The sequence below is a fragment of the Ostrea edulis genome, chromosome 9 (genome assembly GCF_947568905.1).
Source record: "Ostrea edulis chromosome 9, xbOstEdul1.1, whole genome shotgun sequence".
NCBI lineage: Eukaryota > Metazoa > Mollusca > Bivalvia > Ostreida > Ostreidae > Ostrea > Ostrea edulis.
Genome location: NC_079172.1, coordinates 45878996 through 45900245, shown reverse-complemented (window position 1 = coordinate 45900245; position 21250 = coordinate 45878996). Strand labels below are relative to the sequence as shown.

The 21250-nt window shown below is 35.3% G+C and overlaps 1 protein-coding gene across 1 annotated transcript; it reads right to left on the bottom strand.

The window, feature by feature from the left end:
• Positions 1-7718: 7718 nt before the first annotated feature.
• On the bottom strand, positions 7719-19643 carry LOC130050546 (scavenger receptor class F member 2-like). The gene is made up of 5 exons (XM_056150759.1): positions 19502-19643; positions 19355-19407; positions 19102-19239; positions 14196-14295; positions 7719-7857 (listed from the first exon to the last, which is right to left on the bottom strand). The coding sequence occupies exons 1-5, from the start codon at positions 19603-19605 to the stop codon at positions 7719-7721; spliced, it is 534 nt and encodes a 177-aa protein (XP_056006734.1). The 5' UTR covers positions 19606-19643.
• Positions 19644-21250: the final 1607 nt, after the last annotated feature.

Sequence of the window (21250 nt, the reverse complement as noted above, 5' to 3'; positions counted from 1 at the left end):
TGTCGACCATTTCCTTGCTATGGGAACAACTTGACCAGTCTAGTGACACTTCAACTTTTATCAATCTTATAAAATATATAATATATGTGTTGTGGTGATTTTTATTAAAAGTTTATATTAATAGTATTGATGTATGCCCCTCCATGATTAGGAAAACTGGAGTATAACCGTAAGGTTATGTACATATGTAGACGCTTCTCTCTCTCTCTCTCTCTCTCTCTCTCTCTCTCTCTCTCTCACGTCAAGGTGTTCTGGATAGGCCTGGCCCGCACATTGAAAAATGATGCATGATGTTTATTAAATTCGTTTTTAAAAAAGGTCTGTTGTAGTTACATATACTGTCTCTTGGAAACAGACACGTGGCATCATTTATTGGGGGTGGAGTCGAAAGATAAGTTGGTAGTTAACTAGGAAATGAAAAAAAACCTTTCTGCCTGATCTTCGAATTCTTAAATCGCAGGGAGGGGGGATATTCTTTGCTACATGGGTTCAATTCATAATTTTAAGCCTATTTTTTTCTCATTCAATACTACTATCAAAAATGGGGGGGGGGGGGGGGTCACTCAATATTTCCTTATTCACATATGAAAATAAGTGCCTGGGAAAAGCATTTAAATATACTACATTGTCTATACATGTACTCAAACAACTTCTCAGAGTCTGTTCTAGATTTAGACTGAATGTCGGTGCATACAATGACATGCCCACTGACTGATGTAATTTTCATTTATCAAAGATGAACACTATATGGAGAGAGAGAGAGAGAGAGAGAGAGTTGGAACTACTCTTTGTTGACCATTTAGGGGAATGTAAAGATATAAACATGACGCATTTTTGTGAGGGATTTTAAATACATTTGCTATATGAAATATACCATCTGAAGTTAATGTATATATTACTTGACGTGTTTTGCTGTACCCAAGAAAATGATATCCCATTCATGCAACATAAATTTGTATCGTTTAGTACATGTACATTTACCACACTTTATTCAATATGTTTTGTAAATACCCACAGCAGGCAGATATATTTTATTCGTATCATGTACTGTAACATGTATATTGCATACACATGTAAGCAGACCTGTTATATAGTCCTTGGTGTACATAGCATAACAAGTAATTTTATCCGACTCAATCAACGTTTAAAAAAGGAAAAAGAAAATTCAAGAGCCAATTTATTGTCCATATTTCATTTGAATAGGAGGATATCGAACAGCACCTTCGAAAATATGATTGCATTCTACTCAACAACGTTTAACAAATATATTTACACGCATTATTTTCCTCACTCTAATTAACACAAGATTCTTCCGCAAAATGTCTATGACCACGATTAAGTTACATGTAAATGAATAATGTATTTTCAATAGCATGCCAGTTTTCAATAGTCTTTGATATCAATGAGTATTTTGATATAAAAAGTTAAAATTGTAACTTTTAGAAAAATATTCCAGAAGAATCAGGGGACTGTAAATCCTATAACGTCGATGACGTCGTTCCGAAAAAGCGACCGTAGGAAGACAGCGTCTGAGTTAACAATGCAATATTGTAACGTTATATTCTCAATATCAGCAACAAGTAAATGGTACATGTTATATATGAATGAAACGAGAAAATTATCACCTTTCTACCTGCAAAATGTGATCGGTTTTTGAAACGCGGCCAATTTTGGCCAATAACGTCCCTTGTCCTTTAGGTCTATGCTCGGCGCTTACGGCCTTTGAGCAGGAATGGAACCTTATCGTGCCACACCTGCTGTGACACGGGGCCTCGGGCTTGCGGTCTCATCCGAAGGGCCGCCCCATTTAGTTGCCTCTTACGACAAGCAAGAGGTTCAGTAACTGAAGACCTATTCTATCTCGGATCCTCACGGGACGTGTGTGAAATAGACAGCGCACGACGGATACCTTATTTCATAAGACTTCGTGAGATTTGCAGACTAATATAAAATATTGAGAGACGTGTGTGAGTTAACCGTACCAGTGATTTCATCTAATTTAATAAATACCATGAAAAATAAAACTTCACAAAGAATTACATCTCTTTGTTCTTTACTAATTTCTTTTGAATATTGATATATTTGTTTCTATCATACACAAGGAGATCTATTTTAGATGCATGGTGATGGGGACCTATATCACACTAGAGTTCGCGAAACAAAGGAAATCCGATTTCCATGAAACGTCAGCTGTGGAAATAGACATGGCGTCTATACAAGAGGAAACGTGGAATATCGATGTCACTGATATATTTATAGTGTAAGTATAGGTACATGTAGCGTTAATTAAAAATATACAAGTTAAATTAAGTACATTTATTACATTACTTTTTATGAGACACGTGATGTACAAAAGAGAAAGATCAAGCAGAATTCTTGCAACAAAAAAACAAGATTAAAGAAGACTCAAAATACGTGGTCTTTTTGTTTTCAAAATTAAAACTACAGTTATATATGATTATACTAGCATATTACCGAGTAAGTATAAAACTTAATATATAGTAAAAATGCTTAGAGTGCGACATTGACGTACTTTTCATCTATTTATTATAAATTTTTTCTATCCTTGTTATAATTGTATAATTACTACCCTTGGTGTAATATCCTTGTTAAAGTTACAATTGTCGCCTTTGTTATGACACTACAATTGTCGCCTTTGTTATGACACTACAATTGTCGCCTTTGTTATGACACTACAATTGTCGCCTTTGTTATAACACTACAATTGTCGCCTTTGTTATAACACTGTAATTGTCGCCTTTGTTATAACACTATAATGGTCGCCTTTGTTATAACACTACAATTGTCGCCTTTGTTATAACACTACAATTGTCGCCTTTGTATAACACTACAATTGTCGCCTTTGCTATGACACTACAATTGTCGCCTTTGTTATAACACTACAATTGTCGCCTTTGTTATAACACTGTAATTGTCGCCTTTGTATAACACTACAATTGTCGCCTTTGTATAACACTACAATTGTCGCCTTTGTATAACACTACAATTGTCGCCTTTGTTATAACACTACAATTGTCGCCTTTGTTATAACACTACAATTGTCGCCTTTGTTATAACACTACGATTGTCGCCTTTATTATAACACTACAATTGTCGCCTTTGTTATAACACTACAATTGTCGCCTTTGTTATGACACTACGATTGTCGCCTTTGTTATAACACTACACTTGTCGCCTTTGTTATAACACTACAATTGTCGCCTTTGTTATAACACTACAATTGTCGCCTTTGTTATAACACTACAATTGTCGCCTTTGTTATAACACTACAATTGTCGCCTTTGTTATAACACTACAATTGTCGCCTTTGTTATAACACTGCAATTGTCGCCTTTGTATACCACTACGATTGTCGCCTTTGTTATAACACTACGATGATCGTTTTTGTTATAACACTACAATTGTCGCCTTTGTTATGACACTACAATTGTCGCCTTTGTCATAAGACTACAATTGTCGCCCTTGTTATGACACTACAATTGTCGCCTTTGTTATGACACTACAATTGTCGCCTTTGTTATAACACTTCAATTGTCGCCTTTGTCATAAGACTACAATTGTCGCCCTTGTTATGACACTACAATTGTCGCCTTTGTTATAACACTACAATTGTCGTCTTTGTTATAACACTATAATGGTCGCCTTTGTTATAACACTACAATTGTCGTTCTTGTTATAACACTATAATGGTCGCCTTTGTTATAACACTACAATGGTCGCCTTTGTTATAACACTACAATTGTCGCCTTTGTTATAACACTACAATTGTCGCCTTTGTTATAACACTTCAATTGTCGCCTTTGTCATAAGACTACAATTGTCGCCCTTGTTATGACACTACAATTGTCGCCTTTGTTATAACACTACAATTGTCGTCTTTGTTATAACACTATAATGGTCGCCTTTGTTATAACACTACAATTGTCGTCCTTGTTATAACACTATAATGGTCGCCTTTGTTATAACACTACAATTGTCGCCTTTGTTATAACACTACAATTGTCGCCTTTGTTATAACACTACAATTGTCGCCTTTGTTATAACACTACGATTGTCGCCTTTGTTATAACACTACAATTGTCGCCTTTGTTATAACACTACAATTGTCGCCTTTGTTATAACACTACAATTGTCGCCTTTATTATGACACTACAATTGTCGCCTTTGTTATGACACTACAATTGTCGCCCTTGTTATAACACTACAATTGTCGCCTTTGTTATGACACTACAATTGTCGCCTTGTTTTAACGCTACAGTATCATCGTCTTTGTTATACGGAGGAAAATGAAAATATACCGTGGGATTATTTTCTGCATATTTCAATTTTACAACTCATAAATGAACTTCCACATACTTTTCAACAACCGGAACTAAAAATCCTATAGGACGGAACTAAAAATCCTATAGGACGAAACTGAAAATCCTATAGGACGGAACTAAAAATCATATAGGATGGAACTGAAAATTATATAAGAGAATGACATGATGATTTGGTTTTATTGAAATATTATGTTGTCCTAAGGGAGAAAAAATTCTAAAAGATAATCAGTCATTTTAGAAGGATTTTTAATCCTAGATAAACAAGTTATAAGACAAATAAAAGTAAGTGCTTCGATTTTATTACTTTACATCAGTTGAGAACTCGTGTGAGCTTTGTATCTGAGTAGAGTGTGGCAGTTTTTTGTTTGTTTGTATGTAATCAGAGTTATCCAGGCTTTTGTTTGTCTGTAATCAGAGTTAACTAGTCTTTTGTTTTTCTGTAATCAGAGTTAACTAGTCTTTTGTTTGTCTGTAATCAGAGTTATTCAGTCTTTTGTTTGTCTGTAATCAGAGTTAACTAGTCTTGTGTGTGTATGTAATCAGAGTTATCCAGGCTTTTGTTTGTCTGTAATCAGAGTTATCAAGGTTTTTGTTTGTCTGTAATCAGAGTTATTCAGTCTTTTGTTTGTCTGTAATCAGAGTTATTCAGTCTTTTGTTTGTCTGTAATCAGAGTTAGCCAGTCTTTTGTTTGTCTGTAATCAGAGTTATCCAGGCTTTTGTTTGTCTGTAATCAGAGTTAACTAGTCTGTTGTTTGTCTGTAATTAGAGTTATCCAGGCTTTGGCGTGTCTGTAATCAGTTATCCAGTCTTTTGTTCGTCTTTAATCAGAGTTATTCAGTGTTTTGTTTATAATCAGTTATCCAGTCTTTTATTTGCTTGAAATTAGAGTTCGCCAGTCTTTTGATTGTCTGTTATCAGAGTTATTCAGTCTTTTGTTTGTCTGTAATCAGAGTTAACTAGTCTGTTTGTCAGTAATCAGAGTTAGCCAGTCTTTTGTTTGTCTGTAATCAGAGTTATTCAGTCTTTTGTTTGGTGTAATCAGAGTTAACTAGTCTGTTGTTTGTCTGTTATCAGAGTTATCCAGGCTTTTGCGTGTCTGTCATCAGTTATCAAGTCTTTTCGTCTGTAATCAGAGTTATTCAGTCTTTTGTTTGTCTGTAATCAGAGTTATCCAGTCTTTTGCGTGTCTGTGATCAGTTATCCAGTCTTTTGTTTGTTTGTAATCAGAGTTATTCAGTCTTTTGTTTGCTGTAATCAGTTAACTAGTCTGTTGTTTGTATGTAATCAGAGTTATTTAGTCTTTTGTTCGTCTTTAATCAGAGTTATTCAGGCTTTTGTAAGTATGTGTAATAATAATAATAATAATAATAATAGCCTTTATTTATCCAAGATAACACAAATTAGCATATAGCTAGTTTCCATTGTGGTCCTGCATTAAAACATATACACAAACATAAAATTAACATCTAAAATAAGTATCTAAACATGAATACGATATAAAAGAAAAGGGAAAAATATAGCGTACGACAGTGTTTTCCAGACTTTTGTATAACCACTGAATTTAATCAGACTAAGTGAAGTTAGATGGCCTATGAATGGAAAAACTACACTGCAAAGTGAAAAACTAGTGTTTACTCAGGAAGAGAGGACGAAATACATCAGGAAGGAATGGGAATAATGCTGTCAAAGAAAGTCCAAAAGTCCCCGATGAAATAGAAACCAATAAATGAAAGATTAATGTACGCAAGATTCTATACAACAACTCTAAAAATAAGCCTGATTGTAGTATATTCTCCAATAAATGAAAGCCCTAAAGAGACAAAGGAAACATTCATGGAGCAATTAGAAGAAGTCATTAATAACATTCCAAACATGACATCTTGCTCATTATTAGAGATTTTAATGAAAAGGTTGGCAGCAACAACAAAGGTCATGAGAGTGCTATGAGGAAGCATGATATAGGAGAACGAAATGAAAACGGAGAACATTTATTGGATATGTGTGAGATCAATAACTTGGTGATTACAGGAACAATATTTCCTCATACGCAGACACAAGATCTCCTGGATTTCACCTGAAGAAAAGACCGAAAACCAAACTGATTATGTGCTTATATCAAAACAACACAGGACATCCATCTCAGATACAAGAGCGATGAGAGGAGCTGATGCAAGCAGTGATCATGAACTGATACAAAGTAAGATCAGAATGAAACTAAAGAAACAAAATACAGAAACACGTAGAAAGAAATATGAAGTCACAAAACTCCAAAAACCAGAGAAAAGGAAAGCATTCACATTGGAGCTGAAAAATAGATTCTAAGTGCTAGAGGAATTGGAAAGTGTAGAAGACATCTGGGAAATCATGAGAAAAGGCTACACTGAGACAGCAGACAGTATACTTGGGATGAAGGAAAAAGGACATAAACCATGGATAAGCAGATAGTCATGAAAACTGGTAGATGAAAGGAAACAGTTGAAACTCCAACTTACCAACAGCAGATCAGAACGACTGGAAAGAATTTGAAGAAGTAAATATAGCATCAAAGACAGAGGTAAAGCGCAGCAAGAGGAATGACAGGAGAAAGTGGACAAAAGACTTGATTACTGAAGCAGAAAGAGCAGTCAAGTAATGGACACATAAAAACAGTTTACGAGATAACTAGAGTGCAAAGTAATGAGAAGAAAGGCCTGACAGCAATCAAGGACAAAGAGGTAAGATCTTGAGCAGCCAAGATGAAAGAAAGAATATGTGGAGGGGGCACTTTCAAGAAATATTAAATCGTCTACAACCTGAACATCCATTAGAAGTTGAAAGCGAAGAACAAGTAGTAGATGAGATAGAGGCTGACCCCATTAGGAAAGAAGAAATCGTCAAGGTTATAAAGAAATTAAAGAATGGAAAAGCTGGAAGTGTTGATGGGATAACAGCTGAGGTATTAAAAGCAGACACAGAAACAACAAGATATTTGGAAAAACTCTTTGAAAATATTTGGAATCAAGAGACTATACCATCAATTTGGAATAAAGGTCTGTTTGTAAAGATTCCAAAGAAAGGCGATATACTGGTATGTGATACATGTAATTACAGAGGTGTCATGCTTTTATCAGTACCAAGCAAAGTGTTCTCCAGAATGGTGCTACAAAGGATTCAAGATGGAGTGGGAAAACAGCGGCGTGAAGAACAAGCGGGCTTTAGAAGATGAAGGAGTACAACAGAACAACTATTTACACTCCGAAATATAATAGAACAATGTAGCGAATGGAATTCAACATTGTATGTAAACTACGATGATTTCGAGAAGGCATTTGTTTCCATTCATAAAGAGAGCCTTTGGTCTATCATGAAGTTCTATGGCATCCCATATAAATTGATCAGAATGGTGAAACTTCTTGATGAATCATTCCAGTGTGCAGTCCTAGAAGATGGTGAAGAATACGACTGGTTCCGGGTAACAACAGGAATGAAACAGGGTTGCACAATGTCTGGATTCCTGTTTTTGTTGGTCGTCGACTACGTAATGAAAAGAACCACAGAAACAGAACCAACAGGAATAAGGTGGAACTTCACCACAAAACGTGAAGAATGTAAATTTCGCAGACAATATTGCACTACTATCTTCAAAATTATAAGACATCCAACAAAAGACACAAAGACTACATGGAAATGCAAGTCGAGCTGGCCTCAGAATAAACACAAAGAAAACCTAGGTATTGAGAATCAATTCTGACATAGAAGACCTTGAAACATTTTTACTTACCTTGGACGTGTGTGCTAACGTCAAAGGGAGGATCTGAGGAGGACATTACTATCAGACTGGGAATAGCTACATCTCAATTCAGAAGGCTCAATAAAATCTGGAGCTCATCGAAATTTTCCATCCAAACAAAACTTAACTTATTCAACAGTTTGGTCCTGTCGGTTCTCATGTATGGACGTGAGGCATGGAAAACAACGGAATGAGACAAAAAGAAGATCTACACCTTCCAGAATAGATGCTTGAGAAAATTAATGAGAATGAGATGGCCAGAGAAAATATCAAACGAAAAACTCTATCATAGAAAAAAATAAGAGCAAGCGAAATAATAACTCCCAGGAAGTGGAATTGGATTGACCATGTACTAAGATGGAGAACACCAGGATTTGCACCACCGCACTAACATGGTGCCCAGAGGGATGGAGGAAAGTAGAACGGCCAAAGCAACGTGGAGAAGAACTACTGAACAGGAAAGGTTAAAACTGGGGTGGAAAAGCTGGGCGTCAGCAAGGGCAGGAGACAGACGCAGTGTATTGGGGCATTATGTGCCACCAGGACCAAGAGGATAGGTGAGATGAAGTGAGTCTTTTGTGTGTCTGTAATCAGAGTTATCCAGTCTTTTATTCTTCTGTAAAGGTATATGTGCCGTATTAAACAGTATTTTGTTTGATGTTAAAATGTTCACTATAATAAACTATGAAAAATAATACGATTTGGCAATTTCGACATATTATATACAGGTATTAAAGGAGTACTGGTCTACTGAATGTAAGGAGAAATGATGATTTAATAGTACATACGAATGAAGGAGTGATGTTTATGATGGTTGTGCGCAAGCGCGCGAGAAAAATATTATTAAAAACAGTAAACATAAAATTTAACTCCCCTTCTATTGCTTAAAGTGGTTCTCTCTACCCTGTGTAATGTCTGTATCGCTAATAGTGTTCCGTTAACAGCCTTCAAGTTGTCTTGTAGTTATATACGTTCGATATTCCGCGAGCAACGTCATATAATCATAAATATTTCGAAATGGGGCGTTCACTATCCGACACGGAGAATACATAACTGGATAGAAAATTAGCTTGATTACTTTTTAATCTGATTGAGTTGAATTGCATAATTTGCAGAAAGTGTATAACTTATATAGCTTGATATAAAATACATGTTTTTATCCCTACGCTAAGAATACGTCATATATAGATTTAAGTAGTGTAAATTACTTTGGAATATAGCTATTGTGTGCTATTCTAGAGATAGAGATGATTAGACATACATGTATATATTAGTAATCAAAGTTGGTTTTATATGAAAGACGAGAGTGCGGTATATGGAATGATAACTGTTATAAATATCCACGTGATTTCAGTGCATGCAGCAAAACTGTACATCAGCATTGCTTTTTGAAATTCCTACCCTAAATGCTTATTCAAATTCTTTTCAAGATGATCCGTTTGGGTTTGAAATTTTCAAGTATTTGAGATAACCCCTTTTTGAAAATATTTATTCTTTTCTAATATTTTCCATTTGGATGACACATGATTCTTCCTCAGAATAGAAGCAGGCGAAAATCTTCCTATTAATACATGTATATCGCTTGGACTAGAATTTACCAAAGAGTAAAGGGATATAATTCCAAATATAGTATACTCAAGTTCGCCGATGACAAAATAATAAACCACACGGTATAAAATTCTACTCTGTATTTTGATATATTCATACATAGTCAATCTACATATCGCATTGCATCCGAAGCTCATCCCGAAATTCCGTGTACTTCTCAAGATATGCATACATCTCTAAATCATTTGGTTCCGTTCATCCTTTTTAGTAAATAATGGAATAAAATTGCAATCATTATGATAAGTGAACGTACAGATGGGTTACACAATTTTCAGTCACTTGGAGCTTTTACAATTATTGGGTTAAGAAATTTTAACTTAAAAATATCTAATGTTGTACAGTCTATGTAATTGTTTGTTGCAATTCACAAACATTCTGTTTAGTGGTACAGTGCCAGAGCCCATGTAAATTTCGAGTTTTAAAAATATAGGTATTTTGCTGAATTGATTTCTGCATATCTTGGAAGTATACGGAATTTCGGGATGAACTTTGATGGAGATTTATGAAGTATGGATATATTAGAATACAGAGTAGAATTTTATACCATTTGGTTTATTGTTTTTACATCGGTTAACTTGGGTACCCTATATTTAGAGTTCTATACCTTTACTCTTTAATAGTGAATTCGAACCCAAGCGATATAATTGCCCGTGAGAAGGCGAATCTTCTTTCCTCAGAATACACACGCGCTCGTTCTGTTAATTGTTGCTATTGTGAAACGTTTTGTTGCGTTTAGTTTCCAACATTATGCATCACGAAATATTTCTCATGAATGTCTGGTTGGCAATCTGGATGTCAGAACCTTTCATGTTTATCGTATAAATTATCTTCAATGCACGGCACTGCCTGATTTCTTCTGGAGTTCGTTAATGTGGCATATGGTCCGAAATCTAAATCTATGTGGTTATAGACATTGTTTGCAGTCCTTAACAGACTGTCAGAACCCTGTTTTGGTTCAGAGTCCATTCGTGTTTCTCGAGTATTAGAATATGCTGTCGTATTCTTTTGTTTATTACTCGAAAATTCTTGGGGTGTATGGTCTGCACAGCTCGCCTTCACACGACCGCCATGGGCTTTGTTTTGTGTACGTGTGTTTTGATGTAGATTCGACGATTCACGTAAATGAAAATGACGCCGCTCTTATATACAGTGCCAACATTTTGTATTCTTTGCCTATTCCATGGATGTGTTGAGATACAATACATTACATGTAAAACTATAGAACATTTGTTTAGTCTCAAAAACCTAGATTGTTGTAGCTACTGGTGGATCATTACAAATTGTCCTAATTTTGCAAAGGAAACACTATACGTGCACGCCTTTCTGTCATTTTGCAGAGGAGAGCGACAAAGACTGGCAAGTTCAATGAAATATATATTAGTTTTACTTCCCGTCGAGAATTTTTCTCTCATTTTGAGACGTCATGGTACATTTTATATGATAAAACAAGAGTACCCAAACGGTACAATATATGCCCGTCGGACAGTGAGCCTTGGACTAAATATCAGGGCTATATCTGTATCCGTAATGAAAAAAAGCCTGGAAAACTGTCTGACCTACTTTTAGTCCAAAAGTAGGTCAAGGATGGACCAATCCAGCTGAAATGCAAACTGAACTTGTATTCCTCTGTGAGAAAGCCTATGACTTTAAAATTAATATCAGGGCAATATCTGTATCCGTAATTTAAAAAAAAACCGGAAAACTGTTTAACCTATTTCTAGCTTAAAAGTAGGTCATGAATGGACCAATCCAGCTGAAATGTAAACTGAACTTGTATTTTTCTGAGAGGAAGCTTATGTGTAAATTTCAGGGCAATATCTGTTTCTGTAACAAAAAAGGTCCGGAAAACTGTTTGACCTACTTATAGCCCTAAAGTAGGTCAACTATGAACCAATCCATTCTTGAGGGAGATATTGTGACGAAATTTCAAAGTTGTACATGCATCCGTTACGGGAAAAAGTCCGGAAAACATGACCTAGGACGGACGGACAGCCAGCCAGCCGGACAGACGCACGGACAGCGCCATAACATAATACGTCCCGTCTAATGACGGGCGTATAATAAAGAAGGGGTATCAAATCATATGTTAAAAAGATACATGTTTTTCTAATAGAGACAAGGAGTAGGGCAACAAATATGGCCGGAAGAAGAGTAGAAAGTTCACACTGCCATTGCTTTTTCCAATTATGCCATATTTCCATTTTCTTCGTTTGGTTTTGTTCTTGGAGAAAAAAATTTAATTGCCATAGTTTGTTTTTTTTATAAATAAAACTAATGAAAATAATGTGAATTTTACAAGGCCTTTGATTTAATTCGAGTATTTTGTGTCAAATTTTATAAGTGTAAGCAAAAAAAGAGTAATGCGGCCCGAAGACCCATATTTGTTTTTTATAACTGAAGAAAATACCATCTTACCTGGTGCATATCTTCTGATTTGTCTGAATAATGAGTAGAATGTCATCCACGGTGTACACGGTGTATATTTATTTTCTTATCACAATTAAAACATGGTAGCTTGTAAATTTACTACAATGCTATTATTTACTGTATTATCACATGTAAATAAATGGCTAGAAACAAGATTTCGTTTACCTTTCATTTCCGAAGAATTGGATATAGCTGGCGTTCCTCTCCTGTTTTGAAAATACAGAAAAACAAAGAAGTTTAACAGTGTTACAAGATTTCATCACGTAGATATATCCCCGTGAACTCGAAATAAAAGACACCACATAGTCGTCCTCTTCTGCTTCATACTTAGGTATTTAATTGAAAATAGATATTAACGGCAAACAAACAACTCAACTTTATGACAAACGAGATGATTTCAGCTTCTCCATCGTCAACTTTCCATATCTATATAGCAATATTCCATTATCACCTGCATGTGGTGCTTATATTTCTCAACTGACTCGATACGCAAGAGCTTGTTCTGCGTATGATCAGTTTTTAAATTGAACGGTCTATTGACAAAGAAGTTGATGGTGCAGGGGTTTCAACAGTCTCGTTTAAAGTCAGCATTTCGCAAATTCTACGCATGGTCGTCATAATAATCTCATTTGTCAATACAGCCTATCATTGGGTCAAATGCTCTCTGACGTGTTTCATACCGATTGTTAGGCCGTTCTTGGCACACTGATTTTGACTACGGATAACTCCGTTTACCTGATCAAAATATAAGGCTCACGGTGGGTGTGACCGGTCGACAGGGGATTCTTACTCCTTCTAGACACCTGATCCCACCTCTGGTATATCCAGGGGTCCGTGTATGCCGGCGTGTATGTCCAACTCGCTATTTTGTATTGCTTGTGGGAGTTGTGAGATTGATCACTTTTCGTTATCGCCACCTTTCTTGTGACTTATTCATAAACTTTGACAGAGCATATGTAACTGTTCTGGTGGTAAAACCTTTCACTTGCCCTATCCCTCTCTGGATTGGCTAAAGAGCACTGTCATATTATCGGCTTTCTGTAATCGCTAATAAATGTCTTGTCGAAGAATTCATCGTGTTTTGTCTTATCTTACTGCCTTAATATATTCAATGTACATAATGAAATACCCAGGATTATCCAATGTTAACTTTTGAAATATGCATTTACGATCTTAATATTTGGGACGGTCATTCGATTGGGTTAAGCAGTATATTAATTTTTGTATATTTTACATTCATTGGATCTTTTTTCTTACATTTCTTTTGAAATTGACATTGTTTTCATCTGCGACAGTGAATACATGTTTGTTGCAAACTTAAAGGACCACCTGTCCGCGAAATCATTACCAAATATGGAGCATCGTCAAGGTCAAAGTGTACATCGGCTGTTCCGTTGAAAGTAACCATTGGTCGACGATATATTTTAGTACTTAAATCTAGTTTATATATATTTTTTTAAATACATAAAAAGCAGAACAGGAATAATTTGCATAACCCGCTAATACGGGTTATGATTTTTTTTTCTATAATGCTTGCTATCTTCATCACCCGATAAAACAAAGATAAAATGAACACATTTTGTTATCAGCACATTTTGAATGTATGGAATTCACAATGTACCATACATATTCATACAATCTATGATGATTTTCAACTCAAAGCACACATTACACCGACATGACTATAGACGAATTTCTCCAAAATCCTCAGAAAAGCTTGGATATGTTCTGGAAAAACTGGACCTGAATCACCAGATGACGAAATAGCCATAAATAGATGTAGATGTAAATCACCGTCTTCACAGTAAGAGTAATAATAGCGAGGACTTTATTATCGCGTAATTTTGCGAGAAGCACGAGACACAAAATAAAATAAAATTACACGCTTTTATTTCTATACTGCTGAAATACATGTACATGTGAATACACTTGATCAATAGACCACTCGCGAATTCATGATCACGTGATTTGACGTCCACTTGGCATTTCGCTAAAATAAGGGCTCTATAGCAATGTAAAGTTCAGTAACAATGGCAATACATCTTACCTTAGTTTGTAGCACATAATTCCAACTACGACACAAACACTAAAACTGGCGAAAGTGGATACAACGACTGTTTTCCAGTTAATGAAATCGGTCTCCCCTTCTGCTCCAAACAAAAATAATGATACTGTATTAAGACTAATAGTTAGGTTAATGCGCGACTGTAACATTTTCATAGCTTTATGCTAGAGGTAAAACGAGAGTCCTGATGGCATGACTGACAGCTTCACCGTACGGGGATAGGTTACTGGTATAATCGTTATAGTTTTGTCTCAGTAATTCGACGATTCGTACGTTTACTTTTCGAAACACTAAATGACCATTTCGGTGCGCATGAGTTTCCAACAGCAGAAATAGGAATAAATTGCAAAAATTATTTATGGAGGCAGTTATTATCATTTTCGATCGTCATACATGGGAGTTCAATTTCAATTCAGTCTATTCACTCAAACCATGTTAAATGATACATGATTGATTGACTGAATATTGTTTAACGTCCCTCTTGAGAATCTTTCATATGGAGACACCACCATTGCCAGTAAAGGGCTGCAAAATTTAGGCCTATGCTCAGCGCTTACGGACTTTGAGCAGGGGGATCTTTATCGTGTCACATCTGCTGTGACACGGGACCTCCATTTTTGCGGTCTCATCCGAATGACCGCCCATTTAGCTGCTTTCTACGGCAAACAAAGGGGTACTGAGGACCTATTCTAACCTGGATCCCCACGGGACTTAAATGGTCCATGAGGTACAAAAAATGAATATAATAAATGCAAGAACATCATCAGAGGTTCATATATGAAACAATACATTTTGCATGGATGGCAGAAAGGTACATATTATATGTATAAATATGATAGTAAGTGGTGGTTTGAAGTGCGAAATAGATAATTTTCTTAATTTTACAGATTAAGTAAATCCATATTTCTCTGAGCCAAAACAATGTTTGAAAAGTAAACCGGGCATCAGAGGACCACATCTGAATAAATTGATATTTCAATATCTGATTTACTGTTGCAGATAACCGTTTACAATGTAACATAATTTACATCATAAAAAATTATCCTTGCTCAATCCAAATGTTTAAAATTCTTCGAATACAGTCAAACCCTGGGGTTTTAAATCCATCTTTCCTCTATCATATTGGGTATAAAATATTCATAGATAACACTAACAATTTTATTTTCTGAACATAACAATTTTGTCCAGTTTCTTGTCATTCTTACATAAACCTTCATGTACATCGGAAAACGCCCATACTCCATAGATCATTATTTCGGGGCTGAGCTTTTCAATTAAAAAAAAAAATTTCCGAAAAGTTAAATAATATCAAGGTTTTCATAACCCCATATTTCACATCCATAAAGTAAATCAGGTACAATAACTTTGTGATCGAGTTGACATTCTACAGATAAATCAAATTGCCTTTTAAAGATATTTTAGTCAATCTATAACTGAATGGAGAGTGAGCGAAAGAGAGAGAAATGGAGTTGGTTTGCCATACATAAATGATATAAATCCTTGGGTGTAATGCTGTCTGACGTGTTTCATAACAATTGTTAGGACGTTCTTTACATACTAGTTTTGATTACAGATTACTCCTTATATACATGTAGGGCTTATGGAGGGTATGACTTGTCGACATGGGAGGCACCTGATCCCACCTTTGGTATATCCAGGGGATCCGTATTTGCCCCACTCTTTATTTTGTATTCCTTAAAGGAGATATGAGATTGATAACTGTTCGTTATTTTCACCTTTTCATACAAAAAATAAACCAGAATTACAATAATTATAATATGCAATCAATAATATTTTGTTTAGTAAGAAATATAAGAATCAGAATACATTAGACAAATCAAGCAGGTACAATTCAGAAGAATACGAGATCCTTCTAATTTATAAAAGTGGGGGAAATCTCGGATAAAGTTCGCAGGTAAATACATGTAAATAAAAATCAGTCTAAAAAGTAAAATGCGACAATTGAAAATTAAACCTACCAGTGCACCTTATTAATTGTAAGGGTGCCATTATGATTATGCAGACCATGTATTTTTGAATGAGTTGACGGACGTTATTTTTATATATCGGTAAATATTATATTTATGATCTCTGTAAATAGATGCGAATCTGGTACATTAATATTCTAGCAATGTATAAATGCACTATAATTACTAGCAGATTAATCATAAAGTGAATACGTTACAAAAAATACATGAACCTATCCTTTATTAATCATCATGAAGTGAATGCGCTACACAACGATACAAGAACCTTATGAATCATTTAAATTGCATTTCCTATAAACAGACTACATGTAGTGAGTCCAAACATTGGATCTACTTGACGGTACACTGTACATCTCACGGTTTCATTGGTGAACTGGTATCGGTAAGTCGTGGGATTAAACAAAGTCATGCATTCCTAAATATATTACATATCATAACATTGTTACAACGCACTTTGGTCAAGGCAAAGAAATATTATTCAAGATAAATAAAATAGGACGGACGATCGGAGGGACGGAGATTCTAATCATTGTAGGACTCTCGCAGAGTCAGGCCTTAAAATCCACAAAACGTCTAAATCTCAGATCCGTGACGTCATTATCAAATATTAAAGTTTAAATAATTTTCTATCATTTTTTGAAAGCTTCAATATAATCGATCGAGCCGTACAAAATTTGGTTGTTTTTTTTTAAAGTGGGTTGGTATGGTTGATATCAACGCACTTTGAAAAGTAAATCTTTTTTCAAAGTGCGTTGAATTGGTCCCATTTAACACACTTTGGGGGAAAAAATTAACGTACGTTGCCACATACCATCTCTAAATTGCCATTGTAATTCGGTTGGTTGAAAACGCTGGTTTCGAGCCCAGGCTGGGGCGTGTGTAGAGACTGTTCCTTCGTCATGCGCTCGTCATTAGACGCGAGTAACGTGTCTTACAAATAAGACTTTGAAACCAATGTCCCGATGGAGCCCCATTATAATGATTTACGGGGGCCTCAAACTAAGAAATGACTCATCTCTTTAGACTACATGTTTTGGTATTTTGAAGCATTGAATAATTTTGATTTGAGTCAAAGAGTCTGTGTTATTAGAGAAGTTAGCCCTGAGCACAACTGCGTAGGATCCCATCTCTGGTGTGTCCAGGGGTCCGTGTTTGCCCAACTATCTATTTTGTATTGCTTGTGGGAGTTATGATATTGATCCCTGTTCGTTATCTTCACCTTTCATGCTACTGTACAACTAAGTATTCACTGGTTCAATACTGATTCCATTGATGTAAACGTATTGCACATCTGTAACTAAACCCTATCCAGTTGCAAAAATTGTCAATTCGAATTTTGAAAGGGTTTTGCAGGGACTATATTTTGTGGCGGAAGGATTAATTAAACAAAAAGATCTAAATCTGCGTGATATTACAGTTTCTGTTTCATCCAATATATCTTCTATTTGTATACTCCTATAAGTGTATTTCAGTTTTATAATTTATGATACAAGTACATGTAGTTGAGACTTGGAACTAGGTCAAATGTTGTAATCCCGTGGGGATCCGGGTTAGAAAAGGTCCTCAGTACCCCCTTGCCTGTCGTAAAAGGCGATTAAATGGGGCGGTCCTTTGGATGAGACTGTAAAAACCGAGGTCACGTGTCACAGCAGGTGTGGCACGATAAAGATCCCTCCCTGCTCAAAGGTCATAAGCGCCGTGCATAGGCCTAAATTTTGCAGCCCTTCACCGGCAGTGGTGACGTCTCCATATGAGTGAAATATTCTCGAGAGGGACGTTAAACAACATTCAATCAATCAATCAAATGTTGTAATTTATTTAATAACTTGGTTGATATATTTTTCTAAACAGAACACCGATTCTTAAAAAAATTTGAATTAGTTTACTCGAAATTTTGTATACAAAATTCAGTATTTTCGCCAATAATTTAAAAATTTGGTTTTTAACCCCCACTTTTTAGTTCCATTGTAAATCTTAAAGGCATAAGGTCTAAGATATTGGTGAAATTTTTCATGTTCCAAAAAGGTGGCAAAATTTAAGATCATAATTAGAAAATCACAAAAAGTTCTTCAGAATGTTTACAAACACATTGGATACGATAGTAATTACAAAATAATTCCCTGTTCTCATTTGTCTAAACTGGTACCCTGTTGACTTCGCATCTGTAACCACCAATCAGCGGGGTATCAGTTTAATATATTGTCCTCCAGACAAAAAATTATAAAGGGCTAAAACGTCAAAATGACTTTAATTTCAAAACGTTGCAGGTATAGATAACTCATAATTAAAACTACAAATTTGTTTTTTGTTGTTTTTTTTTGTAGTTCTTCTTGCAAAATATTGTGATGTCATTTTTTAGATAAAAGATAGACCCAATGCCTTTAAGACAAGATCTTGAAAATTATGTGAAATTTTAGAATTTAATTACTCCCAATATGTCCTTTTAAACTCTCAAATTTGATATCATGTTGGGTTGTTTTTTTGTACACGTATATCAAGTGCAAAAAGGTCATTATTTATTTCCATTACTAGTATTAAACTTTTTTACTGTATTGTTAGAAGACGATTATGCATCTGTTTTATGTAATGATTGATTTGTGTTGTTAATGTTGTGTTGACACCAACAGGCAAATCAAGTTTAATTGAATAAATTTAAAGTGCAAAAACGTCATGTTACAGTTTAGAGCACTGTAGCTCAATAACAAGCGTTGCGACCCCAGTTTTTCTTCTTCATTTCCTAATTCTCCTTCAGTGTAGAAATCAAAAATACCTCCCAAAATTTTTTAATTACTCCAAATATCAGGCGCGAATCTCTGGTATCAGTTGGCTTTCTTGTATTGAGTGAGTACCAAACATATACGCATATCTTTGTAATGCCTTTAATCTGATTAAGGTCTTACCACGCAGATTGGTATCCGAGGAGCATCCATTGACATAGTTACAAGGAAAACATCTGCATTTCTCTTTACAAAACAGTCCATACCATCCCTCAGGGCAATTGATACTGCAGTTTTCTCCGTATGTTCCAGGCCCACACTCTGCAAAACGATAGCGATACGCTACATATAATGCAGGTAGTAATGAAGGAAAATATATCTGTGATTTTGTTTAAATCTAATTCTGGTTTTAATCTGAAAAAATTCAATATTTTACCTTTGCATTCTCCGTCTTCTTTTCTATAGCCCGTACAGCAGGCTAATGGCTCCCTAACATGACATGAAATAGCTTGAAAAATGAGCCTTTATATTATCTGCATATCATTGCATCAAATAACTAAATTACAAGATACTGTTTTCTTACGTTGAACAGATTCCAATATCAAATTTAGGTGTGAGTGTAGATCTTGCATGCGACGTCATAAACATCCAGTAGAGGAGTAAAAGTAAGTCCAAATTATGTCGCATCTTGTCATGAAAAAAGTCCCCACAGCGTCCACTCACCAACAATTACTGCTTTGCAAGCAAGTCACGAACGACTGTCTATCGAACGGATACAGGAAATGGATGAAAATAAATTCCGGCATATGTATACAGAATCTTCCTTTTTATATGGAGTATCACGTAAATTTTATCAACCCACGATATCACAATTCAAAACAAATCTAAAGCAGAAAAAACTATTTCGATATTAAACAATTATAGCAACCAAATTTCATCTTGTCATCACGTCTCAAACAAGATCGGCCGTCGGACGGTAGATTATTTACAATAAATAAACCACATGGTTTGTGGTAATGAATATTTTGTGGAAGTGATTAAGGCTTCCGAAAATTCTGATCAGTTTGTGCCACACAATGTTCTTCAGTTTTTAAAAGTATAGATCTGTGATAATAGACCTGGGGCCTTTTCATACAGGCATCAGCGCTCCATGAAATATATACCGTTATGAAGAACCCCGAGGCATAACACTTTCAAAAACTGAAAGACATTTCTTGATTTACCATTTTCATCATTTCAATTGGGATGTGATCTGTTGATCTCATCTGGTGGCCAATTTTTTGATGTGCCATCTTTTTGCTGCATCTGTGTAAGGTTGTTTTTTTTTATTGTAGTTGATGTAGAATTTTATAGATAAATTTGGGGGATCAGACATATTGAATTATTTTGTCATTGTTTATTTTCTTTCTCCATTTCAGTGACATTCAGTGGATTGTTTGTGAGTCTGATCCCCTTGTTAGTAGTTTGTTATCTAGTTCGTCATTTGAATAAATGACATTTTTCATACTCAATTTGCCGCATGTTTATATATAATATGATGCCGCAAAAACTAGCTGCGGTGACCTTTCTCAGCATTTTAAGACATAAATTGCATTTTCAGGGCCATAAATTAACCTTCAATTTGGAGGAGGCAGGAAATTAGGCGGGGGTCTGGGGGCCTGGGCGGCCCCCAGACGCTGAGCACATTTTGTGCACACTGAACACGTTTCGTGCAAAATCCTTGATTCTAGGGCTTTCTAAGATGTTACTTGACTAACTCATTCTAAAAGAAAGATTTGGAATGCTTTTTAAGGGAGGTATCATGTTCTTAGTTATTGGAAACAACATAAATTCTAATGAACTTTAAATTTTATTTTTTTTTTGGCTCAAAAGTTGGAGGAGACAGCTGCCTCCTCCGCCTCCATGTAATTTACGGCCCTGCCATTTGAACATTTATGAAATATTACACGTAACCTTCACTTTCAGTTAGTAGTAAGAATGTTAAGGGAAAACGGAATGAGTGTAATTATCAAGATACTGAACTAAAATAATAATGATAAATGCTTTTATCGAGACAAGATAGTTCAATTGGTATCAAATGACTAGTTTACATTGCGGTCTTGTATAAAATATTCACCGACAGACAAGTCACAAGCCATGTAAGTAAGAGAATACAAAATAGATAATAAAATATATAGATATGCATGAATATAATATTTGATCTCTGCAAGAAAACATAAGTGATTTATAAAATCATATGAAGTCAGTGATTAAATCATAATGCTGTAAATTTGGTGATGTGAAAGATGCATGGGAACTACAGGTTCTGACAGACTCGTACAACTAATTCCAT

What these genes read in the sequence shown, in the direction of transcription:
- LOC130050546 (XM_056150759.1), bottom strand. Translation starts at nt 19,605, where the DNA reads ATGCGACATAATTTGGACTTACTTTTACTCCTCTACTGGATGTTTATG. An exon ending in GATATTGGAATCTGTTCAAC is followed by an intron (nt 19,408 to 19,501) that starts GTAAGAAAACAG and finishes ATGTCATGTTAG; the next exon opens with GGAGCCATTAGCCTGCTGTA. An exon ending in ATTATGTGCTACAAACTAAG is followed by an intron (nt 7,858 to 14,195) that starts GTAAGATGTATT and finishes TTCATTACGTAG; the next exon opens with TCGACGACCAACAAAAACAG.